This window comes from Nipponia nippon, unplaced genomic scaffold, assembly GCF_047370975.1.
Source record: "Nipponia nippon isolate SJK-2023a ecotype South Korea unplaced genomic scaffold, ASM4737097v1 scaffold_7, whole genome shotgun sequence".
Taxonomy (NCBI): Eukaryota; Metazoa; Chordata; class Aves; order Pelecaniformes; family Threskiornithidae; genus Nipponia; species Nipponia nippon.
Genome location: NW_028262391.1, coordinates 22,511,781 through 22,528,820, shown reverse-complemented (window position 1 = coordinate 22,528,820; position 17,040 = coordinate 22,511,781). Strand labels below are relative to the sequence as shown.

Sequence of the window (17,040 nt, the reverse complement as noted above, 5' to 3'; positions counted from 1 at the left end):
AATACTTCCATTTCTGAATACTATACTCATGTTGACTCGCTGAATCTGACGTGAAAACCTTTAGACAAAGAAATAGTTCTTGAGCAAGTGAGCCAAAGCCTGCTACAAATATCACTGAAATGAATCCCTTTGATCAATTTGATTCAGGCTCTTAGCTGTACATGCCCCACTTACCATGGGGATACGCTATTGATGTTGCACAAGTTTTGGAAGTGGCAGCAGCCATCATCATGCCAACAAAGTCCGAAGCTTCTTTTGCTGATTCATCCTCATTGTCCATAGCAGAAGCAGTCTTATACTCCAGTAGTTTTCTCTTAATGCTCTCATAAATAACAAAATGAATAACAGTCTCAGATATGCCTGCGTAGGATGCTGACATTCCTCTGTAAAAGCCTTTAATACCATCTGATCGATAAACTTTTTGGACACATTCAAAAGCACTCATTCGCTTTTCTCCACGATTCCTAAAAAGGAGAGAACAAGACAGATGTCAAGCTGGTGCAACTTGAGACTGGAAAACAATTAAACAGTTTTGCTTGAGTGACATGAGGACTTAGGAAACATCTCACACTGATGCTCAGGGGCTCCAATTCAGACACATTTAAGAACACACAGAACTTAAAGTGAAAGTCTCAAAGGCCTTCAGCACTAAACACAGACACAGCATTACACTGAACCCAAGCCAAACTTCGTGTGGTGACTTAAAAGAAAAAGTATCACGTAGACAAGTTGAACAGCTCTAGGCCTCCCCAAGTCTTATGGAATAAAGGACTAAATTGCTTGAAAACAGACTCCCAAGTGAACTGCCAATGTCAGTGAGTCATGAAAAAAATAATGACCATTTTCTTCTGCACAATGAGAGTGGATTTTCCCTAAATTTTGCCTCAAATAAACAGCTCCATAGCATGGTAATTACAGTGGCTAAGAGTTCAAACGGCAGGCCTCACAGCATCACAGCTATCGGCAAACAACTAGCATATCCAAAGGGAGCATACCAACCAATACAACACAGGTAGCTATTATTAGATTCAACTAAGCCACTGCTGATGTCAAGGAAAATGCTCATTAAACATGACTGTATCAAGTAGTATTTGGTAAATAAAAATTTTATTCCCATTTTTAGCTTGCTTACTGAATTGAGCTGTGCATATTGAAATACTTAGCATACTGTACACAGCTATGCAAAACCATTACAACACTGCATAAAATATCCTTCATTGCAGCAGCGAGCGCAGGCACTTGAAGCATATGGATTCTGCCAGCAGAGGTCTCCTGAGTGAGCAAGTCACAGAATAAAACAGCAAATGACCTTGTAAAAAGTTACAGTAACTCGTATGGATACTGTCAAAGCAAGACAGACAGAGGCAGCAGCTATTATGGAAGCAACATGAGGCATCACTAGATGGCAGAATTTAAGTCCTGACGGTTTGAAACTGCAATATCAGACAGCAATGAAACAAGATACCAAGCACAATTAAGAGGAGTGGGCACACAGCTGCGAATCAGATCTTGTGTAAGCTAGGTGGCAGATGCTTCAGAGAACTGGGGAACTGGCACTGATTTGCTGACAGGCAAGAGAAAAGAAAGAGTCAAAGAACAACTGGTGAGAAGAGCAGCTGGACCTACAGCTGCAGCTCCAGGGGCACCCCAGTCCCCAGGTGCACTGACACAGACTGCTGTAAGAGTTTGTTCTTCTGATGTGAAAGATGCACAACATTGTCTTGAAGGCCAAAGCAATTTCACTTTGGAAACAAAACACATGCCTTCTCCAACTCTTATTGGGATCAGAAGGATTTTTGAGAAGAACTTCAACAGAAACAAAAGACCTTCAATAGAAACAAGATCAGGCCAGGATAATCCCACAGGCCAAGTGTTTTTATGCCTCTAATAACAACAGAATTAGAAGAGCTGATAATGCAGTATGTGCTAGACCAGCCCATGTAATTGCAGTGTCCGACACAAAGTCCGAAGATCCTTCTCTGGGTCTCCCACATGAACAATGTGCTTGATATAATGTACAGAAATAATGTGCACAAGAAATCCATAATTTTCCCTAATTTCCTTAAAGCCCTATAGTTTAAGCAATTTGATCAGTAAAAAACAAGCAGAGGCACAAGATGCCATCAGGTTGCACATAGCACCAAAAACCCCTTGGAATTAGTCATGGAATTGTCACCTCAATCATACAATGGCATTACAAAAAAATTTCACAGTAAAACTAATTCTGGGATATATTTACTATGGTCACCTTGCAGCTGACGATATGCCTGCTAAGAGGAAAAATGCTAATATGCACTCTACTACACAAAGTCCAACAGATCTCCAAAATAGGAATATGTGGCTCATTAATGTGTTTAGGATGGCTGAAGAAAGAATTTTATATTGCATGCTAAGTTTTCAGTAAGAAAGTCTATAAAATGAACAAGAGTTGCACTGAGACACTTGCATCATATCAGTCTCTCCCTACAGTTCTAAATAGATGGGAATACAAAGGTCTTTCTTCCTCCCTGTTTGCATAAAATTCTACTTCATTACAAGTTTTGTAATAATAAACAGTTTCTGTAATTGATTCTGTATTAAGTCCAAACAACTTCTATTGACTATCCTGCACTGGGACAATTCCTGTGTTTCCATACATGAAAGCAGTCTTCCCCTTTTTATAGGCTAGGGCTCATTGCATATAAAAAAATGAAACCAGGATATTTCAGGCATTTTTCTAAACTTTTACTAAAATACTTAAATGCTTATTTCAGGAATGTTTAGCTCAACAGCTAAAAATAAAGAGAATGTATTACTGAAGGAAAATGTAAGCATATAGTTGGCAGAATATTATTTTAATGAGACTGTTAACCTTGTAATTCATTCCAAATCTGCAGGCCAGTCTACTACAGGGCCTCAAGTGTGCCTCAGAACACAGATATTAAAATAGGGAAAAATGATAGTGTAACTTGTAGATAGATCAGCATCAACTTTCTAATTCAAAATGTTGGATATTTAAAGAATCGTTCAATTTTGGGATGCAGAACAGATTCACAACATTTAAACGAAATCTTATCACAGCAGTAAGATTTCCCATTGTCACTATACCTTGCATCAAGCTGTAATCGTGTCTTTACTAGCCAAATGGGATTAGTTGTTGTGATCGCAGTAAAACCTAAAATATTTAAAAAGAACAGTTAGATGTGATAGTATCACAAGAGCAACTGCATCTAAGTTCGAAACGCACAAAGTAAGGTACACTGGATGCAAAAACTCGGACTATACTGATTTTTAGAAAGTACCCATTGTAGCCCTTTACTGATATTTTATGAATCCATACAGCCAATAAACATTTAGCTTATTTTTTAATTTTACATTAACATTGAGTAAGTTTGATTCTTAACAAAAGACGCCCCCTATAAAATAAGCCCAATTGTGTACATTTCTCTGCTTACCTAATCATACCAACCCTGTTTTGACACCATAGAACAGCAAAGCTAGCTAGACTAATATTAGCCAATTTGGCAAACATGTCAATAAGAATGCATTGCAGATACAGCTATAACAATTTGAGATGGTATAAAACATTGTGTCAATTTAATTTGCTACCTGAAATACAATCCGAGTTTAAAAGCATGCAGACTGAATAAATACTACTTTTGGTGCAGTTAAAAGGCATGTATTACTGTAAGTTAAGAGACCTTTTAATACTGAACTATAAAGAGCAGTTAAATTTGAGTGCTAATGTTTTATTTAGTATTCAAAGCAGAGATTGTTGGTTGGTCTAGGAATACTTTTACAAGCATATGAGTGTTTAAATTGTTAAAGTAAAGAGTATGACTTCTAACTATCCAGACAGACAGCAACTACTCGGGCTTGCATAAGGGCTAAGGGTTAAAGCTTCGATTTTCAGTCCACTAAGGAAAAAGAAAAGGAAGAAAGAGAAAAGGAAACAAATTAAAAAAAAATAAAGAAAAGAAGTAAGAATCACTCTTACTTCTGCACAACTGTGGAGAGAAAAAGAGCAGAGTGAAAGGCAGCTCTGAAAAAAAAAAGTAAAATAAAAAACCATCTAGAGTTGTAATACCACACATGCACCATTAATGAGGTGTCATGTCTGCAGGAGAAAAGAGGAAAAGGGAAGAGCTGGAACATGGCCAGGCAAGAGATGATAAATTTAGACACTTGCTTTCTAAGTGACACACATCACTTGTATATCACTACAAAGACATGCTGCCCTCCTGCAAGGGAATGGACTGGCGTTGTGGGAAAGCGACAGAGTTACCTTGTTCAGTGCATATCTGGTGCACAATACTTATACAACGAACAGGCTATTGATAAGCTTGTTTATGGAGATCATTAACAGCTTACATATATATATTTAGCAGAACTGCTTGCATACATGTTACTTCTGTTCAATCACAATCTAGGTTTACATTGCACACAAATGACTGCAATACTCAGAGAAATGCCAGGGGATCTTAACTGTTTTAAGGTTTGTTCTATCCCCACCCCCAAATCTTAAATAGGTCATTATGATTTTCAGTTACAGTTCTAAGGACAAACTACAAGGTTTAGCAGCTACTAAGATTTAGCTATATTTCTGTGCCAAAACAGCAAAACCACATTAGAGATTTCAGTTTAATCTTTTGATTAAATAGATTTTTAAACTGACTCAAACCTCTGAAATAACTTCCTGTGATAGATAATATAGGTCTGGGGTGGTTGCTTTTTCATGATACACTACTCATTTTTTTTTCTATGTCTAGGTACATATATAGCCCTCCATATGATGCAGTGAAATCAAGTGAATCAAGCGAAACAGGCTAAAAGTGTTTTACATCTGCATTTCGTGTAGGTAAATATGTAAAAACTCAAAGCATCAGAGAACTACTTTGCCATAACTCATAACAAGGCATGGGATGTTTTTAAAACATACCACATCTGCAAAAAAGGTTCTGTAGTTCAACTAGCCAGAGCCCTTCTGACCTGTCACTTAATGCCATAGAAACTCCACTGATTCCAACAGCACTTGACCCTGGGTTGAACTAAACTGAAAGGAAACATTGTTCTTGCATTTTTTTATTTCTTTATATTAGCACTAAGAAAGCTTTAATTTTCTTTTACTTCAAATCAGCAGCTTTCCATATCTATAGTGCAGTGAAGGGCTCTAGGAATGCACAGGACTGCAACAAAGGCTTTGAAATAAGGTGGGGAAAAATTACTAACTTCCCCTACCAACACATTTTCCAGGAAAGACTTCTCTCTAACAAACAAAATTAGTTCTTAAGTCTCTCCTAGTTCTTAATTACAAGTGAACAAGACCAAAAAAATCTCTTGCATTCCTATTTAAATTGCATACTTTGGAATTTTGTTACTGCTAGACTGTATGTTACAGCATTATCTGCTCAGCCCTTTCTCCTTCCTATTCAACCCAAAAAACCAGTCTCTGTACATCCTAAATCTGGAACAGGAAACACGTAGGTGAGATCAGAGGCAGCGTGTGAGTGGCAGGAGTGACTGTATTCACCCACAGCAGCAGCCTGATGCTTCTAGGCAGGATGGGAAGAGCATATTGGAAACTGCCAGTGCAGGGTGGTTAGCACAGGACGCAGCCTATTCTGTCCGAACTTGCACTCCTGGGGTTGCTCTAAACATTATTTAAGCATAGCATCCCTAACAGTAGGATTGGATGCTTAAGCAGCATAGCCAATTTTTTTCCCCCTAGGGCTGTCATAAGCCTAAATTGCGTGACAGTTCGAACCAAAGCTTTCAAATCAAAGAGCCTTCAATAACTCAGGTTTCAAGATGAAACAACTACAGCTCAATTCTTACAGGTAATGTAGTAAATACAGTTAGTGGAAGAAGAAAAATAAATTAAGAGTTGAGTGATGCTGACGCCAAGGAAAGCACTCCAAAACATGAAACATACCATTTGGGATCTTTGATAAGATAAGCTTTTCTTTTTAAATAGAGAAAAACTGTAACAAAAGTACTTGTTAAAAAAAAAAATGTGGGGGGCTTTCAACAACTACTATGAAGCTCTATCAATTGTTTCCTTTTTTTTCTTTCTAGAAGTCTCAGTGAACGTTACAATGCTTTACAATGCTTATCAATGTGTTGTATCCTCAAGGAAGACTCCAGATTCATTAGAAGTGTAGATCAATTTGGCAATAGCAGAAATTCCTGTACTTTTCTATGTTTTATTTTCTTCTATGAAATTGTATCCCAGTTTCAGATGGAAAGAATTATCTCAGTCTACTTTTTCAGCTATACCAGCTACTGACAGGTAAGATCCCAGGTATTCCTATTATGCATCATATTTCAAAGGTTAGGGTTTTTTTTAATCTATAAGCCAATGTAATTGATACAGACGCATGTGAATATGGAATGCTGAATTAAAAATCCAAAGTAGTAAAATAAAAATAAACCGAGAGAGAAAACAGAAAGAGACAGAAAGGAGATCATATACATATTAAAAAGGAAAAAGAAAAGAGGTCCTTGAAATAATGTGACAACACAGAGTATCAGCTGCAGCATTTTAAAGGCAGCTCTGGGACACTGAAAAAAAACAAAAGGCCTTGTTTAACCCAGTAGGGACTTTCAATTAGCCAGAGCTAAGTAAAGTAGCAGCTATCAGTGAAAGGTATTTTCCACCTTTCCCTGAACTGCACAGAAAAAAAAATAACTCTTAACAGAGTTAAGGAGAAGTGATGTCTTTGCACAATGCACATCATCTGAGTTCAAGATAATGAAAGTGAATTCCCCTTATTTTGTTTATGTAATAGATATTACAAACCCAATGTGTGGTTCTTACACTAGAGGCTGCAAGAGACGCTCAGTTCAGTACTCACGAGGTTTAAGTTAGTCCATATTTCTGCAGGAAGTGACCTGCGGATGGGGAGCATGAGATGACACGATCTCACTCTTTTCACGGGAGAAATGTACAGTAAATGCCTAAAATAGACACAGGCTTTTCTGTATCATAACAACAAGCAGTGACCTCATCAGACACATGTGTACAAATTGAATCCCATTGGAAGGATTTGTGAATTAGTTATTGTGAGATCTAACTGTTTTCAGGTAAAAGTTTAGGAAAAAAAGAAAGAAAAATAATCAGAACAGGCCACAGATATTAAAATAGTTGTGTAAAATGCACTGAGTACTGAAACTTCTGCTCATTTGCAGCAGTTCAATTTTATATCTTCAAATACTTACCTATGTATCAAATTCACAAGTGAACCCTCCTCCTTCCCCACTCCCTCCCAAATATCATTCAAAAAAGCTAGCCTTGCCTTAGGACTGAAAAAGCAAGATAGATGCCTTATGAAATCAAACTTTCTAGTATCAGTAATCAATGAACTAAATATGCATTTTATTTGGTAGTAAGTAACTGTGTACATACTACTAAAAAGTTACAGAAGTATGGTATCTCTGTAAGTAAAAGTGGTCCCAATTTTTTTTTAATTAAAAAAAAATCTCTACATTTGGGTTGGTTTGCCAGTAGAGTTCTAGAAAAAACAGCAACAGCATACAAGGCAAAGTAGTTTTGCAGCAGATTTGCAACCGTGTTGGCTGAATGAGGCTATGAATCATTAAAAAGGCAAATCAGGAAGCCATATAGAAATCAGGTATCTCATTCAGTTCTCTACAGTTTTTATTCTCTGTGGCAAAAGAGGTTGAGTAAGTGCAATGAGAAGGCACAGTTTATAGTGAATCTGAGAATTTAGCCTAACTTTGAAATGTACAGAGATAAACTATCTTCACACAAGCAAATGCTCTCATTCTTGTAGTATGCTTCAAATATATTCACCGTCCAAGTTTGCAAAAAGGGAACCATGTGGTATGTCAAGTAGTAAGCAAAAAAGACTGCCGAGTACTTCTTCATGTCAATACACCGATATTTTAGGTATGAAGGTGACGTGAATTATATGCTGGAAGCTAGCACACAGCAAGGGAAAAACATTAATTTCTAATTGCATAAGGCATCAGTTACTAATATGTAGCATAATTCATCCTCCTTGGGATAAAACAAACTTACTAAAAGAATCTTAATAAAATAAAAAAAAATGTTTTATCTTGAGAAGGAAGAATCAGGCCTAAAATCAAAAATGCTTAAAATACCATATCTCAGCTTCTCACTCCCAAAAATGTCATGTGCATAAAATAATCCTTATTTAACAATGACATCAGTCTAGCCTGACATACTTACGTATTAACATAGGATACAAGCAAACAGTATTTAAAGTTGACTAGAGTTCAGTACTTACAGTACTTTCATTGAACAGTAAGTTACAGGTTTTTTTTTTTTTAAATTGTATTTTTGCATCATTATTGTATTTTGCAACCTACAGGAAAAGCTTTGTAAGTGCAAACACCACTTCATGCTCATTAGGTATTAGAAGCCTTTATGTAACAGAAAGGTCATATCCAAACAATCCCCCCCCTCATTTAAGACTGAGTTACTCAATTCCTTACTGAAACCAATGGCAGCTGCAAAAGAAAAAACCAATACTGATTATTTTTTGCTAATTACTGGAAGTGTTTATCCACCTTGCCATTTTTGAAATCTTAAGTTCCAAAGCAAATATTACGGTGATCTTCTGTGTTAACCTGTTTAAGTCAACCAATTAAGAGTTCACATTTGATCTTGTGCCTGTTATTTTGCCATTCTCCTTAAGTTGATTTGCATCATATAGCAATACAAACCTTGCAGGTAAAACTGTTAATAGCTGGTTTAAGTGCATTTTCTGAAATATATTAGAATTACAAAAACAAGGTTAGCATGTTCCCAAGAAAGCACTGTTCATTTTAACTACAGTCCTTTTCATATAAATCAGAATACTGCCAAGTACTGAGTATCGAGAAATTGTTTGTCGAAGAGCCTTCTTTTAAAGGTCTTCCAGAGAATGTCTGTAGTATACAGTGCCAAGACATTTCAAGAGAAAGAAAGTTGTGACCTGTAGTGTCAATCTGCACTGGGCATTCAGCTTCATGGGCTATATGGTTTAGAAATACAACTGCAGAACTAGGTAAGTGTGAGAAAGATAACAGCCACAAAAGTTGTTCAATATTAAAACTTGTATACAAATACAAAAAAGGCAAACAGCAGTTAAGGCTCAAATACATTCACCCCAGTCTCCTGCAGTCGTAAGTACAAATAATACTAACCTTCTGGAAAGGAAGCAAGTTAATAAGCAGATACAGAACTCCTTGACAAACTACAGTCTGTGTCTGCAAGCACTTGGGAAAAGTCACTACAGCACACCTGCATAAATGTTCTTTTCATTACAGAATGAGGGCAGTAACTTCCAAAGATAAGGAACACTCGGAACCTTCATTTGCAGCACTGCATGAGTTACACAAGTTGTCTTCACTTGAGGATAGACTTGTTTCTATTACCCATGCTCTCCACCCCTCCACCCCCAATTTAAAGACATGTTTTATCCCCTTGACAAAGGGCTGAAGACAATTCATTTTTGTTGGAGCAATTAACTGATTAGGATGAACTTTTCATGAAGTCCCCCTTCCATCCCATTCCCCATGCGGTTCACCTACAAAGCACACACTTCCAGGTGATAAAAAAATACTGCATCACCTGAGCACCTTATTTTGCCCATTTAAGACATAAATGGCTCTCCTTACATCTCTAAGAAGACTAAGAACTGCCATCGCATTTCCCATGTGCTAGAGATGAGCATTAGTGTGTTAAGTACAAAGCTCATGTCACTTAAATTTTCAGTGCTATATAATAATTTCTTTCTATCAGATTATTAGCAAGTATTAAATAGAAAACTAATCCTATTCATTATTCTGACATCACCTTTGGCAGTCCATTCCAGATTGCTATTACCACATTAGATACACTGCTTGTAAAATTTGACAGGAATTAGAAATTTCGACAGGCTACCATAAAATTGTCAGAATTCATCTGTGAAGTGTCTATGGTCTATAAAGGAAAAAAAACTTTAGAAAATTTATTTTTGTGTAGGAAAGACACAGGCAACAATAGGTAAAGTGTTGCCCACCCAAGTTTTGATTTCCCCAGCACAGGTCCATGACGATAATTCAGCTCAGTTGCCTTTAACTCCCCTTGTTAAGGATCCCAAAGCACAGAACATACAAATCAAACATCAAATATTGGTAGCTGCTAAAATATACCAAAGTTGCTTTGCAGATATAAAATAGGAACTTATTTCCAGAGATGATAACATATGAAAACTATGACAATCTGCTCTTCTATGTCACTTTAGTGATAGAGCAAACTTCATAGAGACTGGTATTTGAACAAAGGAGGAGAGAGTGTTACATATAATTTATACAAGTATCTGCAGGCATATTTCAGAAAGACAAAAATAAGTCAGATATACAAAGCTGTAATGGAAAGTGATGGTAAAAAAACAGATTAAGAAGCATTAAACCAGAGTTCAGTGCAAACAAGGTTGTTTATAGCTTGCAGAGCGAAAAGTTACTGTTTTGAAAGTTTTCATTTTACATTTCACAGATTTATAAAAGCAAGCATGCATGTTTTCTTAGAAAAAACTATTCACACACACAGTTAAAGATCTTCATTAATACTAAGTGCAAAGTTTCATACATATATTCTCCAGATAGCTTGTTTAATGAGAGGCCAAAGAAGGTAACCACTACAAAAAGAGATCATTCAATCACTGAACATTTTCTGTTTTGTTTTGGGTTTTTTCCACATTTATTGCCACCTCTCATTTGTAGATATGATTCTAGAATGAAGCTAAAAAGTTACATATCCTTACCTGCCACACCAGCTGAAATCATGTGTACCTGGGTAGAATCTGGATTGAAAATATTGTTCAGCTTTTCCTTGCAGTTTGAGTAAGCAGCAAAATATATCGCTCTAAAATTAGAACAAAATCAAAGTTATGTTACGTTTTAGGTGTCAATATCCTTAAGAGCAGTGCCATTAACTTCACTAACTCAAGATGAACTTGGTTCAAGTCACTTCCTCAGTAAAAAACTATTCAAGGAATAACTCTTACAAAGTAGTAGGACTATTCTAGGAATGAAAAAGGAAAAAAAAATTATCATACTCTACAACTTCTTCTTCCACAACAGCTGCAATTAACAATTAGCGAGGGGAAGCATAGATAATTAGAAATATAGCAGTGATTTTTGTGACACTAGGAAGTTTAGCCAGGGAAGCAAAACACTGCTGAACTGAGAACAGAAGTTACAGTATTCTGCATCTCTTTAATAACAGATCAAATTTGTTCTAATGGACCTAAACTCATTTCAATAGCATAACAATTTCAAGAGAACTAGCAAGTATGTAGCAGGTTTTTTTAAAATCAAACAGCACACTGAATATTTATAATATCATTCTAGCATTTAAGATGTAAATATTGATAACTTGTGGTTATACTTTATAACTTGTAGCTATAAATATTTATATTTTAAATGTTAGAACAGCTGTGAAGTTGGGATCTGCATTTTGTTTCTTTAATTCTGTATCTAGAATAGACAGATTTTTTTTCTCTGAATACACTACAAAAAAATTTGTAAACCTGTACTACGTTCAAGTCTGAGCTGGTATCAAAACAAAGCTAGACATAAAAGTCAGAATGCCAATGCAATATATTATGAAAAATGCCTTTCACTCATTAGTTTTCACTCATTAAAGCTAAATAACTTATTTTAAGCACATCTAAAACTAACATTTAAGGTTGTAACTCAGATTTTTAAAATTAGACACCCCTTTATGAGAGAAAAAATAAACATGCAAGTTTTCATGAATGGAACATTAACCTCATTAGCTGTGCAAACATGTTTTTCTTTATTATAGAAAAGATAAAGTGCTTGCTTCATGGGTGTAATTTCTAAAATGGAATCTGAACTCAGTTAAGTATACTGGATGTGTTATGAAACATGCTTCCCTACAGCTTATTTAAACAAAGAGCTGCTGTTAAACCCACTTAGCTAATGCTTAATTGAAATGAAGTACTGGATGAAGACCGAGTCAGCTGGAGGGGAATGAGGATGTGCTTATTTGTAAGACTTCACACATTATATCAAGTTGATATTTTTAGCAAGGGGGGGGGGGGACACATGGATGGACAAGCTAAGTATTTTGCCTGGGGGAAGAAGGGAAGGGAATTAGAAGTTTAACATAAAATTTACTGAAAAGCAATAGCTTTTTGCAATTGAGGATATTTTTCATTGTGGATAGTCACTTATAAAATGGAATCCACTGTTGTATAAAAATTGCTGTTAAAAAAGTAGTATCATTGTTGAACATTCAGACCAGACTGGACTATCAAACAAAAGTACAGGCTCTTTAGATTGGAAAGTGCTGATACCCCACAGGTGTCAAGAACAAAGAAAGCTACTGGAATTACTTCAGCTTCTCCAAACAGCGATGCTCAGTTAGTGATCAGAAAATACCTCAGGTACTCCTAATTTCTTAAAAAAATGGCATAATCAGCACCTTGCTGTGACCGCCAGCACCAGCCGAGTAGCTAGAGTATTTGTGCTGATGCAGAGCAATCGACAGCAGCAATATTGCTGCCAATTAGATCAGATTTACATCCTTGTTCACTGCACTATCTGACACTGCCCCAGTACCCTTTGGAGTCCAGCCCACTGCTGGATCTGCTTCCTCTGGGACAGCTGTTAAGTGTGTCATCCTACCCCGTCTTGCCCTTTTTTAAAGTTTCAGAACAGGCTTCCTGCTGCAGGAAGGGGGACAGTAGCCTGTGCTTCACCAAAATTCAGGATGAAAGACCCAGTGTTTTCAGGCTACAGTCACATAATTGCTTCTGAAGATGAAGGATTAACTGAAAGCTAAATCTACCTTTGTATTTTCAAAGGGACAAACTTCTTGTTTACATGTGCAACTCCTTCAGCGTTTTGCTTCTTAACTGGACAAAACTCTGCATAAGGGATAGTACGATAGTACACTATTGTAAATACTATTATAGTAGCATATAGGATAGCAAATGCAGAGACAGTTGGTGCAGGACTGGAGCTGCGGAGTACATGAGTGGCTCAGTTCCTCGGGCAACAAAATCACTCCAGGAACCAAAGGTTATTTGCTATTAAGTATTTACTGCAGATGCAAAACTTGCTTCAAACAAACCAACCTTAAATCCCTTAAATAACACACAGCAACCTCAATTTCATCAAAATTATTTCACTTACTGTACACGTTTGTATTTACCTGGAAGGAGCAACGCCTACTAAATTAGGACCCAGCCCTCTAAACAGAGAACGAGGACCTTCCTTTTGCAAGATCATCCTAGAAAACAAAAAAGTGACACTACTGTAACATTCACATCAAAATTAAGGAAAATACTGACCACCATAACTACACCATTTTAAGCTTTACACTGCGTAAAACTTTCATAATAACTGATGATGCAATGCTGACCACAAAAGTTAGTCATTTCCTAGAATCAGCATAAAATAAAATTCCATTATTGCTTGACATGCCATAGAAATCCAGGAACTAAATGCAGAAGTAAAGCCATATGATGCCAATACAAACTTACCTCAAAGACAGGAACACATACATACATGGAGCTATCCGGCATTAGGAAGTTAAAGAAAGCGTCCTTTTATCAGGGAGAAAATACTAAGCATGGAAATCTTCACATTCCTGTAGGTTGTAGATTGTTTGGGAGACAAAAATATTTGATTCTATTCTACATTTCATTCCTTTCATCACCCTTTAGCTCCCAATGTTTGGGAACTTTTTTGGGTGGGAGGGACAGGGGGTGAAGGGCAAGAGAGGAGAAGAGGGGAGGAGAGAGACTTATGAACGTTCAGTTACAGCAGGTCATATGCCTTCTGAGAGCAGCTCAGGAAGATGTCAGCTCTACTGCTTATCATGCTCAGCCAGGGACATCTTCTGCAATCTATTATCTACTCTTCTCAAAAAGACAGAAACCTCAACATGGCTTGCATGTGCTATCCTGGTTTGATTGTACAAGACTTCTGACATGTAACTCAGTGTATTGTTACAAGTTAGAGGAAAGCAGCCTTTCAGATACAAAGTCCTGCCTTCCCAATCCCCATAAATGATTTAAATCCACTAAGCATTCAGCTATGAACCCATTCTTAGCTTTATTCCTTTTGTAAGATACGGTGATTATTTTGACTACAGTAAAAGAAAATGGAAACCTCTGATGTGAGAAGTGACCCTTCCTTGAGGCTGGCAGGGATTCCCTCCTATCAGTTCTGAACTGCTGCCTGTGTGCTCCTACCCAAGCACGGCTGCCGGGCTGTGGAGCCACTGGTTTTCCCTTTTCGGCTCATTCCAGAAAACACAATCCTTACCTCCTCATGCAAGGTAACTCACTTAACTTTGAGATTAACTGAAAAAGGAGTGTAACTCATACAAAGAGTCACAGCCACAGTATAGCCCTAACATCTCATAGTACCAGGTTCATTATAAACACAGCTCTGGAAAGACTGCTTAGATGGCAGGGGGGTATCACCTTCCATCTTTGTGGGGTTTACAGAGAAACAGAGGGATACAAGCAGTGAATCAGGACCTCGAACGACATTACTAGTACTTAAGTGTTTGGAATACCTATCCTATGTAACTGTGGTTTTCAGAAAGAGCTGAAAACCATTATGCAGCAAGGTACACTGGCACAGTAAGAGAATATCCATTAATATTCAGTTTTAGTGAAATCAATCTGTCCAACAATCTAGATGCTAATCAGATACGGTATCTTAAAAAGTATGGTAGGACACAGGAGAAATAAGGACTATCTGCATCCCATCACTGCAAATTGCTCTAGCAATTGCTTTAGAACCAGATTTAAAGTTAAGAATTAACTACTTCACTAGACATTATAAAACAGAACTCTGTGCTTATTGATTTAGAAACACTGGCCAATACACACAAATGGTTCTCCTGTATATTTCTTCTTCAAAGAGACATGCAGGTTAACAAGAAGTCAATTACTCAATAAAGCAAACTACCCTTGTATAAATGGCTATTCTGGTTGGAATTTACTATCAGAACAAACAGGTGAAAGCCATCTATAGCACAGAATAGGTTTGGAATCCCCTTCAGATTTTCAGCAGCTGATTCACCACAGCTCTGCTGCTAAATCAAACTGAATGTTTACATTTGTTTTCAGTAAGCAAAAATAAAATGGTGGTTCTGCACAGTTACCATCACTATTTAGGAATGCTGGCATATAATGTGTCCAGCAACATCTTAGCTTCGTGTCCATAACAATTAGATATGATTTCACTATGTGGGTAGCATTGCTCCACAGCAATAATTGGACTGTTGAACACATAGTCAAAAGCACTTTGGAAATACAAATTACTTAGACATGTCTGTCATCCTGAAAACATTTGTAACACTTACAGATGGCATTATTAAAAAAAAAAATCTTACCATATTCCAAAGATCAGCATGGGCACAGTATCAGATTACAGCAAAGCTGAACCCAATTAACATGATCCGTGTCCACTTAAAAATCACTACCACCACAACATCATGTGTTACACATATGTATATATGCATATATAACATATGCATGTATACAAAGCAGCAGGAGCCTCAGTGTCTTAAGAGAAACTTAGGAGTGAAGTGTACCAGGTCTATTTGTTTCGTCTGGGTCTTCAGTGTCCCAAGACTTGACAGAGCAACAAAACGTTAAAGAGAGGCTGCAGCAGGATTTATAGTGGTGGTAGCTACTGATGCTCTTCTGCATTCACAGACACCAGCTGGAGGACTTCCAGAGCCTACACTGAAAATAAGACAAACTTCTTGCATTAAAGAGCAGATCCCTGAGCCTGCACTGTTTATTGAAAGCAGTAAATGGCAAATCCATGGTTGGAAGAGCAGCACAAATGCTCCATATGGCCTCAGCTGACCTGCTTATGTCACATGGGGAAGCCTGCATTGAGAGGTCGGTCAGATTTCCATTATCAAGACCTCAGGTTTAAACTCAGGAAGGTTAATTATGAGAGGCATCCGCAATATGATACACACCACAGATATTTAAGAATAAGGGAATTTGCTTTTGTTGCCAGAGAATGCAGTCACCTGTACCAGTTCTTCTGAGTTTGTTTCCTGACAGAGATGCCTTTGAAGTCACCTCTGTTGATGCTGAAGATGCAGAAGTGATTCCACAGCAGTCAGTTAACTGAAATCCTGACATCATTTGCCTGATTCACCCTGCTTTTAGACTGAGTATTATGAGCCTTGGAGCACTGCACTGAATTTGGTATGAGAAGAGACAACCAAATCCTGACACCTACAAGTCAGAAATTATCAAGTGACAGAAAAGGCACGAGAGTGACAGAGGGATCCAGTTTGATCTCCCCACTAAACAGCCCTAGTTACTTAACCAAGAATAATTATGTCCTGCACGTATGTATTTTTATTGTCACAGTCCACTGACACGTCATTTGGAATTTTTTCATATTTACTGTATTTAAAGAACTTGAAACCCGGAAAAGTTACTTGGCATCTCAGTTGTTTGGTACTGACCTGGAAGAAAACACATCTAAGCAAAGAACAAAAGCAGCAGAAGATACACATTCTTGTATCACATATATAAAACAACATGTCTAAGAAGCAGATTTAAAAAAAAAACAAAAACAAAAAAACAAACAAAACCAAACAAACCAAAACCAGATACATTTCTAAACAGAAGACAAATTCATAACTAAACATTCAGGGAAGAAGCTGAAAGGCTCAACTTCCATCAAGAAAAGCCAATAAGGCAAGCGCTTTGGATGGAGCTCTCCTTCCTTGTCACTATCTGAGCCCTTCCTTCCCACATACCTGTTCCCAACATGTTCACCCATCAGATTCTTACAGGTAAAAAGGCTCCGAATCAAAACTTCCACAATAAGAACTATCTTCCATTCACGGAATTATTTGGGTATAACCTCCATTTAAGCAAATCCTACCCTCTAACCAGATTAAGACTAAATCCTACACTGCAACTGCCAGAAGGGGCTCTCTACAAACTACTTCTCACTGATTAATTGGGGATAGAAGATAGCTGGTCTGAGTCTTACCAAATTCCTTCTAATGCAAGAAGCAGTAGCACT

The 17,040-nt window shown here is 37.3% G+C and overlaps 1 protein-coding gene across 4 annotated transcripts in view; it reads right to left on the bottom strand.

Moving 5' to 3' along the window:
- SLC25A36 (solute carrier family 25 member 36) overlaps window positions 1-17,040 on the bottom strand; it is a 64,586-nt gene that overhangs the window by 35,876 nt on the left and 11,670 nt on the right. For all 4 annotated transcript variants that reach the window (XR_015700275.1, XR_015700274.1, XM_087738445.1 and 1 more), the window contains exons 3-6: window positions 13,172-13,249; window positions 10,752-10,852; window positions 3,088-3,154; window positions 175-464 (exon numbers count right to left, since the gene is read on the bottom strand). Coding sequence is in view for 2 of the 4 variants with exons in the window: in XM_087738445.1 (XP_087594571.1) it covers window positions 175-464; window positions 3,088-3,154; window positions 10,752-10,852; window positions 13,172-13,249 (536 nt within the window). In the remaining 2 variants the exon portion in view is untranslated. The remainder of the gene's footprint in view (window positions 1-174; window positions 465-3,087; window positions 3,155-10,751; window positions 10,853-13,171; window positions 13,250-17,040) is intronic.